The sequence below is a fragment of the Mytilus edulis genome, chromosome 5 (assembly GCF_963676685.1).
Source record: "Mytilus edulis chromosome 5, xbMytEdul2.2, whole genome shotgun sequence".
NCBI lineage: Eukaryota > Metazoa > Mollusca > Bivalvia > Mytilida > Mytilidae > Mytilus > Mytilus edulis.
Window position 1 is genome coordinate 76088853 of NC_092348.1, and position 14329 is coordinate 76103181.

Sequence of the window (14329 nt, forward strand, 5' to 3'; positions counted from 1 at the left end):
TTTGAACACTGGTACACTACTGTTGCCTTTATTTGATGTGAATCTAAGTAATAAATTTAATTTTATTTTGAACTGTTTTACGATCAGACAACCCGTGATCAACTGATAACGTGCCTTACTATATTTTGCATGTACATTTGAACTTTTTTTTTAATTTTCAATACAGATACACAATTGTCGTGCATCAGAAACATTTGGCTGGCTGAAAAAAATACTTGTAGATCTAAATTCAGTCAAAAAAAATCCCATTGACTTTAATGCTAATCTATGTCTTGAATTAAATATATACCAGATTTACCTTTAGAAATTAAAAGCTTTCATATATCATTCATGAAAGTACAAATGTAGCCCTATCTTTAGCAACAATAAAAACATAGGATCATGCGACATTTCTTGGTATTCACATGGCTTTGTCTACAAACACTTTAGGTTCGCACTTCATTCCGTTACTGACCCTCATTACTTTTTAACGCTGTAGTAAAAATAATTAGTACATTCAACATTTTTGTTTCTAGTTTTGATCCATCTATTCGAAAATATTTATCAAAAACATTATCTACCAATCAGAAGAGCACAGATCTTCAGTTTTATACAGAATGCTCTCCCCCAAATGGGCGGTCCCTGATGACGTATCTTATTTACTGAATTTACCCCCGTAAATATGATGAAATCGTTTGTTATAATTCAGTTTGCACTTAAATATTAAAATATTAATTCTTTTGTAAACTATAATGTACATCAAAAATGCTACCTATTACAGACTCTCCATCATCACCGTCCATTTCACAGATACCACAGGGTTCTGTCGATGAAAATGATCTGATAGTTTTGACTTGTGAAATAATCGGAGGTAATCCTCCAGCAACCATAGTATGGACGTGTAGTGGAACATCACCTGTAAATAATACAGGTATACCACCGACTAACAAAACAGTTTCCAGTGTTCAGTTAACAGCAGCAAAAATACATGATGGTCAGGTCTGCACGTGTACCGGTTCCCATCTAGCTTGGACACAACCTCAATCATCAAGTATAACATTACAAATTAGATGTGAGTACATTAATTATTTTACAGCATTTAATGTTTTTCTCATTTGAATATGGATATGCGTGGTTATGTTAGAATGGAATACATATTTATTTATCATTTTTTGTATCTAAGAATAATATATTATATAACTGAAAACCCAGATGTAAATGACACTCAACACGTTTTACTTTATTAGAATATAATTTATATGCCTTCAATTTTGAAATATAGAGTCCATATCTTCATCAAGTGTGCTGCAATGTTTCTCCACTCGAAAACATTTTATTTTAGAATTGATAACGCGAGACTTAATGAGCATTTCATATATTCAAACTTACATTTGTTTAAACAATATTTAACTTTTTTCAAAAGTGCACAAATTACAATTATAGAAAAGAAAAACAGGGATTCAGAAATAAGAACTTATATGAATTCGTATTTCTTGTCTCATAACTTAAATAGTTGAGAAATATATCCTTCCTTAAAGAAATTTGCCAAAAGTAATGTTTATATGTAACGCACCAATCATAATCGCCTTTATTCCTTGCGTCACAATAGAAACTTCCGTAAAATGAAGACAATTTGACGTCATCATTGTATTTGGACCAAATTATTTGCCGAAAGCATCCACAGATTAGACATATTTTCTCACGTTGATCGAGAAATGTGAAATTAGCGTTTAAAATATAGAAAGCAGATTTCAAAGAAAAAGTTTGATATAGTTTTAAATCGAGTTTCATTGATTTTCCTCTTGATTTTTGTAAGTAATCTCGTTTTATTCATTTCTATATTATTATTTTTTTGACTGATGATGTCAAGGGGAGATTACCACTTGCGCAAATCGAAAAAAAAAAACGCTTCGTGTTGAAGACAACTTGACGTTTTCTTATCCAAAACAATATTGCCTAGATATTTATATCGAGTGTTTGTCTTAGTGAGGATCTGATTTGGGTCTGATCCCGAACCCCGCATATTATTTTATCAGATTCAACAGTTAGTTTCTGCAGAGTAAAAAAATACAACTTTTAACTCAACCCTTTGTTTCTCAGTTGAACATTATAGTACTGCCTAGTAACAATCCTCGAAAAAAAGGATAAGTATACCAAAAATATTGACAGAAATTATATAGAAAAATATTACTTCATACTATAAATGACATAATTTTCAATTTTTAAATCATTATCATTGTAAATTTTAATCATTAGTTAAGCTGCCACAGCTATAGCTAGTAGCACTTGCCAAAATTCCAGTGCATTTTATAGATAATGAAGGTAAATTGTTTAAAAGAGAGATGAAAAAAAAAATGGGGCTTCTACTATTTATGTTGCTGTATATATCTTTATAAACAAAGTATACGTATTGTATATTTTACCTTAATAATTGAATATTTATGTCAGAAATGAAAGAATGTCGGACAAATCGTGTGCTTTTTACTTAATGATCAATGTGTTGTTAAATGTATCAAAAATTTGCCATTTGAATAAATTCAATTTTGTAAGAAAACATCTCTATGAATGTGTCCTCCTTGACGTGATTACCTAGTTTTCCCACTTATTACTTTAGCGTATTTAGTAAAGAGATAATCAAATAAACAAGGTTTTTAACTTGAAGATCTAATTAACTGACCTTTTTCATATGTTTTTTTTTTCTCCAGACATTTTCTTTACAAGGCATTTTCTATTGCTATTTCGTGCTTTTGTCTATCCATAGGCTTGTCATTAATTTGTCAGATTTGTATCCATTTTGAATGGCATTTTCTAAGTCGTACAGTTTCAAACGCAATAAAATGTATCTTTATTTCCCATTCCCAATGTGTAAATTTTAACTATGCACATGACTGACACATACTTTGTAAACTTTATATGACTTATGTTAGAACCAGAATGTGTCCATAGCTCACAGATGCCCTTCTCGCACTATCAGTTTCTATGTTCAGTGGACCGTGAAATTGAGATAAAAATACATGTGTACTAAGTTTCAAGTTAATTGGACTTCAACGTCCAAAAACTTTAAACTGAAGCAGGACATATGGACTAATGGACGGAGAAAGGGATGCAAAAACCGAAAAACATCTGACAAAATCGGTATTACAGAGTATTTTTGAAACAGGAATAGCGAAGAGAAGTTGAACATTCAATGTCTCTAACATGTTTAACAAGAAACGCAGACAAAAACAAATACAAATTTACATTACTAGTGGTCACTAAAATTGATGTATTACAGTAAACATTGATGGCTTCATACTTGTGTAGAAATTTGAAATCGGTTTCATTTAATTTTGATCGTTTCTTTCCGTTTTGTGAGTCTTATTTGGATACGCAAACATCAAGTTATTCACATGAATGATTTTTTTTGAAAAAAACCTACAAACTTTAAAATTCTAAAATAATCAAAGCACGAAGTTTTTAATTGCGATTTTTTAGCGATTGTTTCGGTAGACTTATAACGTCACCGACGTCTGTAGCGCCACCTTCTTGATTCCACTGCTCTAGTTTCTGATAGAGCTTGACGACAACGGACGCAATGATTCTTTTATCGCAATTATAAATCGACATGTGAGCGCGGCATTTTGAAAAATTATTCAGTAAAATAAGTACGATTGCGTCTGGTATTCCTTATATTTTAAAATGCATATGTTTTATTTTAGACTCTCCAACTTCTTCCCCAGACATTAAACAGATACCAAGCCAACCTGTAATTGAAGGAAATAAGGTAACATTGACATGTGAAATATCAGGAGGTAATCCATTGCCAACCATGACTTGGCAATGTGATAATTTTGCGAATGTTGTTCCTGTTGATTTACCACCTGCTAACAGAGTCGTGTCTAGTATTGAGCGTGTTGTTACCAGATTGGATAACGGAAAAATATGTATATGCATAGGTCAGCATCCTTTGTGGACACCCGACAAGCAGGCCACACATATAGTTATAGTTTATTGTAAGTTACTAATTTATAGAAAACAAAGGAAATCCTTTTCACAAAAGAAAATAAGCTAGATTTATATGTTGTCGCTCTAGTAAAACATATATGTTCAATTGAATAGATGATAACCTGATAACGTGTAGACTAATATTTTATAAATTTTCATTAATTGAAATTTCTGGGTTTTTTTTGTTGTCTTAGCGTAAACTTTATTCGTCAGCTGTTATAATTGAAAATTCGTAAATTAATTTATTGAGCTAAAACAAAAAAAATAATTTTGATGAAGTGCCAAATTGTCATTTCACAACGTCTGTACATAGAAATTATTTCGTTGGTATATTTGTATGATTATATAGTTCCATCTTTTTATGTTATGTATATATGTTTACCTTTACTTGGTCATAGTAAACAATCGTATAAAAAGTAAAATGACAAAAATACTGAATTTAGAGGTAAATCTAATCGGAAAGTCCATAATCACATAATCACATGGCGAAATCAAATAACAAAACACATCAAAAACGAATGGACAAAAACTGTCATATTCCTGACTTGTACAGGCATTTGTAGAAAAGGGTGCATTAAACTTGGTTTTATAGCGCTAACCCTCTCACTTTGATGACAGTGTCATCAAATTTCGTTATATTTACAATGATGCGTGAACTAAACAGATATAACAAATAAAATAGTCAAAATATGGGTACAGCAGTCATCATCGTGTAAGAATTTTAAAAAAGAAATAATTTAACAGAACGCAAAAACATCTATCTACAAACACATTCATTGATTCGCGTGTCTGACGTCAGAAAATTTCATACGTCACATAAATTTGTCGTTCAATGTATATACAAACAATTTTAAAATTTCACATAGGCAAAATCACTTTCTAATTTCGATAATATATTCCAAATATAATCAATTGAAACAGTCACTCGTACTCTTTCTTAATTTTAAGACACAATCGATTGCAAATGACTAGGTTTGTACCTTAAAAAATGGTGGATTGCATAATAATATTTGTATAAATATAAACAGCGTTTCAGGGGAAAAAATTGATATCAAAGAAAGTAATGGAGTTTATCAATATATAGGTTTTTAATCTGTATGTGTTTCTGATTATGTATATGGTATGATTAGTAACCATCTGTACATCATTACGAATACAAATAATACCAGTTAAATTGTAGACACCATCATTGTACCGAATGCAATTTGTACTTCACGGAAATCTGGTTTGAAGAGTAAATTTTGTTTTAATTGTTACATTGTTTTACTTTATAGTATATCTGTGTTTTCTCATTCAATGTTTTCAATTTAATTGCATTCTATAACACCAGGTTTAATCGACCATTTTATATGAGAAAATGCCTTAGCCAAATCAGCAATATGACAGTCGTCTTCAATTCGTTTGCTGTGTTTGAGCATTTGATTTGGCTTTTTGATAAAAGACTTTTTGTATTTAATTTTAGTTTGATACGAAATATTTGCTAGTCATTTTTTTTGAAGAAAATAACTTATACCATAGTAGGGAAGAGGGGTTGGTGTAGTAGACATTATTTGTCAAGGTATAGGTTTTCAAACTGTCGGTCCTTTTCAGATTTTAAAATAGTATTCCTGTTTACAATGCTAAAATTACAAAAAGATAAGTGTTTGCCAATGGTCTCTGGTAACGTAACAATAGAAAGTACAGAATGATAGACATTAACATTTGCTTTCAGACCTTCCAGCATCACCGTCCATTACACAGATACCCCAGGGTTCTGTTGATGAGAAAGAACTGATAACATTGACTTGTGAAATAATCGGAGGTAATCCTCCAGCAACCATAGTATGGCAGTGTAGTGGAACATCACTTGTCAATCCTACAGGTATACCGACGACTAACAAAACAGTTTCCAGTGTCCAGTTAACAGCAGCAAAAATACATGATGGTCAGGTCTGCACGTGTACCGGTTCTCATCCAGCTTGGACACAAACTGTCTCATCAAGTATTACACTACAAATTAGATGTAAGTAGACTCATTTAAAACAAACTTGTGTGTATGTTTTTTTAAAAAGAAACAACAATTAAAACGATTGTTTTGCATACCTAATATATACCTGAAAGCTATAACTACAGAATCAGATTTTTAAGGAATGTTAAACGCAAAACTGATCATATTATTAACTATATTTATGATGTCTTGTTTAAACAAAATTGTTATTGGATTGCCGTAATACATAATTTTTTTTTTTTATCTTTTGACAGCTTATCCGAAGAAGTATGATTAGATCTATTAATCTTGAAAAAATCTCGCATATAACAAAATATAATAAAATATGTTTTTTAGATGTTCCAACGTCCTTTCCGGTAGTTACACAGACACCAATTGCACCTGTTAGTGAAGGAAATAAGTTAACATTAACCTGTGAAATATCAGGAGGTAATCCATTACCTACTATTGCTTGGGATTGTAATGGTTTTACAAAGGTCATTCTGACGGAGGTCCCGCCTACTGACAAAGTAGTGTCTAGTATAGAGCGTGTTGTTACCAGACTGGATAATGGGAAAAGATGTATATGTACTGGTCATCATCCTTTGTGGACACTTGAATGGAAGGTTGAACATGCATTGATTGTTTACTGTAAGTAAAACATCTACTAATTTACTACACGACAACCAGTTATTTTAACAACAAATCAAGTATGATATGATTTACCGCTGATGATTTGCTACAAAATCCGTGTCGAATATTTTTGTGAAACTGATTTCAAAAATATACATTTTGAATAGTAATTAGCAACATCCAAATTTGTATCGTCAGTGTAGATTTGCCCTAACCAATCAACAGAATTTTTCTATGAAAGAGTCAGTAATATTTTCCAACCAGGAAGTAATCAACCAGAATATTGTCCATCGTTTAACGAATTAGACCGTCTTTGATCAGACGGTAACCAGCAATGTGTAGTATTGCTTTACTGTTGATTTATGCATTTATTTTTCTAATTGTTTACCGGTTTTCTTGAAAACTTTTTTCTAAAGACAACAAACTGCAAAACAACAACTTTGAAACGCAATATAAGCTATATTTGTAATATATCACTGATTTAGGCGCTACTCAGACTCGTGTTTCTTTTTTGTATAGTTAATTACGAATTAAACAAAACGCAAGTACAATTTCGTTAATATTTTTCTTGTTTTTATTGCTAAATGTTTGTGCCGATTAATTAACTTATTCTAGATAAATTATAAAAAATGCTTAATTTATGTATGTTGCTGTCCCAAGTCAGGAGCCTGTAATTCAGTGGTTGTCGTTTGTTTATGTGCTACATATTTGTTTTTCGTTCATTTTTAGCTTACCTGGCCCAAAGGGCCAAGCGAGCTTTTCTCATCACTTGGCGTCCGTCGTCCGTCGTCGTCCGTCGTCGTTAACTTTTACAAAAATCTTCTCCTCTGAAACTACTCGGCCAAATTTAACAAAACATAGCCACAATCATCATTAGGGTATCTAGTTTGAAAAATGTGTCCGGTGACCCAGCCAACCAACCAAGATGGCCACCATGGCTAAAAATAGAAAAAAAGGGTGAAATGTAGATTTTGGCTTATAACTCTGAAACTAAAGCATTTAGAGCAAATCTGACAGAGGTTTAATTGTTTATTAGGTTAAGATATATCTGCCCTCCAATTTCCAGACGAATCGGTTAACCCGATGTTTGGTTGCTGCCCCCGAATAAGAAATTTTTTTTTTTTAGCAGTTAATGGTTATTATCTTGAATATAATTATAGATAGAGATAAACTATAAACAGCAATAATGTTCAGCAAAGTAAGATCTACAAATAGGTCGAATGACCAAAATTGTCAGTTGACCCCTTAAGGAGTTATTGCCCTTTATTTTTTAACCATTTTTCTAAAATTTTAGTGATCTTTTAACTTTTACAAAATGTTTTCCTTCTGAGCCAAGTTCATTATAGATAGAGAAAATTGTAAACAGAAAGAATGTTCATTAAGGTGAGATTGACAAACACATCATCATTACCAAAACACAATTTTATCATGAATTCTATTCTCGTCTATATTTTGTGTCTTTTGTTTAATATGCTGCTTGCACATACATTGTAGACCAAGGTGAGCCACACAGGCTCTTTAGGGCCTCTAGTTTTATATAAAAAAAGGCCGTTAGTTTACTCGTTTGAATTGTGTTATTGTCATATCGGGGTCTTTTATAGCTGACTATGCGGTATGGGCTTTGCTCATTGTTGAAGGCCGTACGGTGACCTATAGTTGTTAATGTCTGTGTCATTTTGGTCACTTGTGGACAGTTGTCTCAATGGCAATCATATCACGTCTTCTTTTTTATATTTAAATGTCTTTGGTCTCATTTTTATGGTTCACTATAAACAAATATAACTGAACTTAAATTAACTTAAATGTTTATATTTGGTTTCAATAATTACGATGAATCAATTGTAGTATACTAACTAATAAGCTCTATGGCTCAGTTATTTCTTAAGTTTAAGAATAAGTTTTTAAGCTTTAAGCCGAAGTGTACGTAAGTAACTACTCCACAATTTTTTTTTGTAAATTATACATGTTGATTCCGCTTGTAAAAATATATTATACTATAGAATAAAAACAGAGTTTAACCGCTACTTTTTTCTGGTACAAACTGTTGAAATCATAGCAAGATATGTAAAAATATATAGGAAAAATTATTAAAGTCGGCAGATATTTTGAATGGCAGCCAAATAAAACAGATAGAAGTTTTTGATATAACTCAACATAGTTTATATTATAGTGCTATATCATTGTTTAGTGTAATTCTAAAGCTTTGTGTATAGTGATATGCTATAAATGTACTACACTAAGGTTAATGCTATAAATGTATTGATATAATGCTGAACGAATGTATCTAGGGCGATATTATAAGAAAGTATCCCTCCAGATTGAGGCTCAAAATGTACTAAGTGTAATTTTATTATAATGTACCTAGTGTTATAGAAGGACACTGTTCATAATATAATGCCATATGAGTGGAAACAGATTGTGCCTGTTGATATTTATAATGCAAATGAATTGGGTCTTTTTAATATCATTTTCAAACATAAGGAGATGTGGTATATGATTGCAAGTGAGAAAACGTTCTGCCAGAGCTTAAGGTAGATCCTGTTTTTTTTTTATATCTGAGTTTCCATTCTGGTTATTTTGCAGAAACAGTTTATTTGTTTTAAAAATAATTTGGCATAGTACCATTCAATATACAACTATAAAGACCTAAAATACGAAATTTAAAGATTGAACTGCAATATATCAGCAAATGAAGTGTCGTAAAGTATATTAAAAAGTATTTAAAACATTTTGGGATTTTGACAAGAAAATATGACCCCAAATTTAAAGCTGCGGTCACACCTTGACGGATGCCGAATGGATGGAAAAAAAAATCCGTTGACAAAATTTGTATTCGTTTGGAGTCCGTTGGTGTACTGACCGTATGAAGCGGACTCGTAACGATGGGCTAACGGACAAACACAGGATATGTTACGTACGAGAAACGAAAACGTACCCGACATAACGGATATTAAACGTACATCCAACAGACGAGTACCGCATAAAACGGACACCTAACGGAAGCGTACCGGTAAAACGGATGAACAAGATAAGCGGAAAATTAAAGGTGACAATATTACTACATTCAAATCACATTAATAACATTAACGGTACCAATTTCCCTGCAGGTTTAGTGTATAGTTTAGAAGGTTTATATTTGCAACATGTAAGTTCAGTCTGGCCTAAATGAGAGCTGTTTGATAGTCAAGACGTGCACTTACTCCACAATCCTTCGTGATTAATAAGGATTCATGACATTCAAGAAATCTGACATACCAAATTGAATACTTGGCATTTATTCGTTTTTTATTCGATATGTAGCCGTTTTATCCTTTATCCTTCCGTTTATGTCCGTTTCACATATGTCCATCATCCGTTTTATCTGTTGAACGTACGTTATACGTTCGGTAGAAGTCCGTTGGTAAATTGGCCTACCGGACTTCCAACGGATGTACATGTATAACGGACAAATAACGGATACAAAACGGAAATAAAATGGACGAGTACCGGACGTTAAACGGACACTTCATCCGTTTGACGTCCGTTCAAAGTTTTAAACATGCTCAAAAGATTCTACCGGACAGAACGGACGTCGGCGAAAACAAAACGGAAGCTGAACGGACTTGAAACGGATATGGACTACGTCCAACGGATATGAACGTACTTCTAACGGACATAAACAGATTAGAAAAAAGTTCGGCGTCCGTTCGTGCAATCCGGTAAGGTGTGACCAAGGCTTGAGAAGTATTAACAATTTAACGTTCAAAGATTTTTAACGTTTTCTACCCGAATAAGAACTACCCAATTTCAATCAATTGTATATTTCGATACAAAATTTAAAGCTCATACAAAGGCCAACTTAAACTCATCTGACAGATGATTAATCGAAGTTACCACAAAAGTTAATTTCAGGAAAATAATTCTTTGTTGGTCACGTGATATCTCTCAAAAAAGTCACATGACATGCTTAATTAATGTGAAAAAATGTAAAATGCAAGTGGGAATTTAGATTTTTTATTAACCTGACATGTTTTCCTCTGACTGTTGATGACGCCTTTATACTAAATCCACTGGATGTTGGATGTGTTCCGATTGATAATTTAGTCTAAGATGCCTGATTTTAGCCAATAAGTTGTTAGTGGCTATGAACTAGTTGTCAGTAACTGCGAGTACTCTCAGATCTGAACTTATTGTCTTTTGTTGTCAGGGGTTATAAGAACCCGGTCACGTCCACTTTATGTTGTTGTTATATATTTTTCTATTTGTATCTATTTGATGAGTTAAACCTTTTTCAACTGATTTTTATAGTTCGTTCTTAAGTTGTACTTTTCACCACTGTCCCTGGTTACGGGAGGGTTGGGGTCTCGCTAACATGTTTTACTCCTCAAATTTATGTATGTATGTGCTTGCCTGTCCCAAGTCAGGAGCCTGTAATTCAGTGGTTATCGTATGTTGATGTGTTACATTTTTGTTTCGATTGTTTGTACATAAATTAGGCCGTGACTTGTTTTACATATGTCATTTCGGGGCCTTTTATATCTGACTATGCGGTATGGGTTTTGCTCATTGTTGAAAGCGGTACGTTGACCTATAGTTGTTAATGTATGTGTCAGTTGGGCTCTTATGGAGACTTGTCTAATTGGCAATCATACCACATCTTCTTTTTTTATAATTGAGCATGCATTTCAGTTGTCTAAATTGAAATTGAAATTGAAAGTAAAGTAAAGTTATTTTTGTTTTCATCCCTGGCAGTGAGGGTTGAACACGCGATTTTTCTGGCGTCAGATTGTTCATCTTGCCACCGAAAAATGTCCACTTCTCTGCAAGAAAAAAACAAAAATTTTGGGAGAACATAACTTAACTTCTTTTCTCTAAAGAAGCTTGTTTCTAACATTATTATGTTTTCAAGCAAATATATAAGAAATTTATTCAGAAACGTTCGTTTTTTCATTGATATATAACTGTTTCTACATTTAAGCAATATGGTATCCAACATCCTCATAATCGGACATTAACGAAACAAAGTTTTGTTACTGCTACAAATATATTCCGACTCCGCTAACAATTGTCAAGACATATTAGGTGTTTTCTTCTCTTTTGCCATACGAACTGATAAAGCATAATATGAATTTTCCGTGCTTTTTGAGTTTGTTTCAGTGTTTAACTCTATGAATCAGATTGTTTGTATGTGTACAAGTTTTGATTACAGTTTTAATAGTACACGACACAATTATCAAATTAGTCATATTCTTTTTTTAAACAATAATTTGATTCATGAAATTCGAATTCTGTGATAATATTTTATCTGAATGTAAAGATAAAAAGCTTTTGCATATAGCACAAATTGACAGAAGGAATTTTATGGTATTGGTTTCAGGCACTAAAAATCAAGTTGTTGGTATTTCGAACATTTATTAAAGCCCTTAACCACATATGTACGTCAAAAAATGTCATTTAGCTAATCGAAGGTTAAATATTGTATTGAAACCATTTTGTAAACACTTTGCCGATTTTTTTGTTTTGAAAATTGCTATTAAAAAAAGACAAAAGAACATTGATTTTTATTCGGATGCATAATAAAAGAGTTAATGCACTAGGGCTTGGAGAAATTAACATAATCAAAATAAAATAAATTCCGCGAAAGTCTATTAATGATGTTAAAAATTTAACTTTAAACTTGCACTATTATTTTCTATGTTCAGTGGACCGTGAAATTGGGGTCAAAAGTATAATTTGGCAATTAAATTAGAAAGATCATATCATAGCTATAGGGAACATGTGTACTTAGTTTGAAGTTGATTGGACTTCAACTTCATCAAAAACTACCTTGACCAAAAACTTTAACCTGAAACTTGCACTATTAATTTCCATGTTTAGTGGACCGTGAAATTGGGGTCAAAAGTCTAATTTGGCAATTAAATTAGAAAGATCATATCATAGGGAACATGTGTACTAAGTTTGAAGTTGATTGGACTTCAACTTCATCAAAAACTACCTTGACCAAAAACTTTAACCTGAAACTTGCACTATTATTTTCTGTTCAGTGGACCGTGAAATTGGGATCAAATGTCTAATTTGGCAATTAAATTAGAAAGATCATATCATAGGGAACATGTGTACTAAGTTTGAAGTTGATTGGACTTCAACTTCATCAAAAACTACCTTGACCAAAAACTTTAACCTGAACGAACGGACGGACAGACGGAAGGACGGACGGACGGACGGACGGACGTACAGACCAGAAAACATAATGCCCCTCTACTATCGTAGATGGGGCATAAAAAGAAATACTTTCCTGCTTTTGCCTCAATCTTGTAAGAACCCATCACAATCTATGAATTCAGATTTCTAGTTTGACTTGATACGCTAGATTTTGCTCCTGTTAATGTAGCTTGTAGAGAGCCGTGGTGTAGTAGTTAGTGCATCGGATTACTAACACAAAGGTTCCTGGTTCGATTCCCATCTGGGATGAAAATTTCAGGGACTGAAATTTCGGCTCTCCTTTGGCACCATCTGCGAGTATGGTCTTGAGGAAACGATGATAGTCCGTCGGAAGGGGACGATAAATGGCTGACCAGTGTTAAGAGTGATCCATATCTCTTGCACGTTAAAGACACCCTTGTAGATTTCGAAAAAGAGCAGGCTAATGGCGCTACAAGGCACAACTCAAAGTGGAAAGGGATTAATCGGCCTAGCCAAGATCAGATGTGCATTTTATGTTTCACATGAATTCAAAAATGAGTATCACCTCAGGGAAAAACTCTTTTGATATTTTGGTTCAAAAATGGTTGAAATTATGAAAAATTGTCATCGTTAGGCTAACACTGGAAGCGTTTATATAATTACATGCAGTTTTTGGAAGAAATATTTAATATTTTTATTAAATAAATGGTGTTTAAAAACTAAATAATTTTCTTTAATGGTTGGCTTCAAGACATGGTCACCAGTGTCAGATTTTTGGTCAATGACAAAGACAACAAAATATATTTAGAATTATTGAATATCAAACATTTGAATTGAAAAAAAAATGACAAGAACATGTTTAACTCACAGTTATTTCAAACAACAGTAGCTTTCTTTTATCATTAATCTTATCTGATAAAACTGTATCTAAAATTATCTATAAATAACAAAACTTCCAAAAAAAAACCTTTATTTTGGTGTATAGAACATTAAAATAACTTGATGCATATTCTTACAATAAACAATCAAACTTAGCAATACAATTTATATGTTTTGTCTACGGACAAGACATTGTATTCATATTTAATGAAATGCATGATTAAAACCTAATTTTGATACAGCTGAAAGTGCTCTCTTGAAAAAAAAACATACATTTTATCAGGTTTATCTATCAAATAATGCTTAACTTCAATCATATGAACATCAGGCACAATCCTTCCCGTTAGGGGTTTAGTATCATACCATCATAACATATATGAGAAGAACATAACCCGTGTCATGCCAACAACTGTTTTTAGAATAAATGTGGTTAGTTCCGATGCAAAGACCTTATCAGTGACTCAATACTAACGCCAAAATATGCAATCTTTAATGACTTGACAACAGTATCGTAATTATATCCCTTCTTAATAAGTCTATTCAAAGGTTTCGTAAGTTTCTGAGGTGAATACTGACACCTTTGTGCTTTATAAAGAATATTTCTATAAAAAAATGGATGTGAAATACCTGAACGTATTAGAAGTCTGCATGTTGAGCTATATTTACGAATGATGTCTTTATACCGATGATAAAATTTAGTAAATGTTTTGACAAGTTTGTGATATC

General features: G+C 32.4%; 1 protein-coding gene across 1 annotated transcript; it reads left to right on the top strand.

Moving 5' to 3' along the window:
- Positions 1-744: 744 nt before the first annotated feature.
- LOC139525248 (B-cell receptor CD22-like) lies at positions 745-6588 on the top strand. The gene is made up of 4 exons (XM_071320445.1): positions 745-1051; positions 3678-3971; positions 5675-5965; positions 6287-6588. The coding sequence occupies exons 1-4, from the start codon at positions 745-747 to the stop codon at positions 6586-6588; spliced, it is 1194 nt and encodes a 397-aa protein (XP_071176546.1).
- The last annotated feature ends 7741 nt before the right edge of the window (positions 6589-14329 follow it).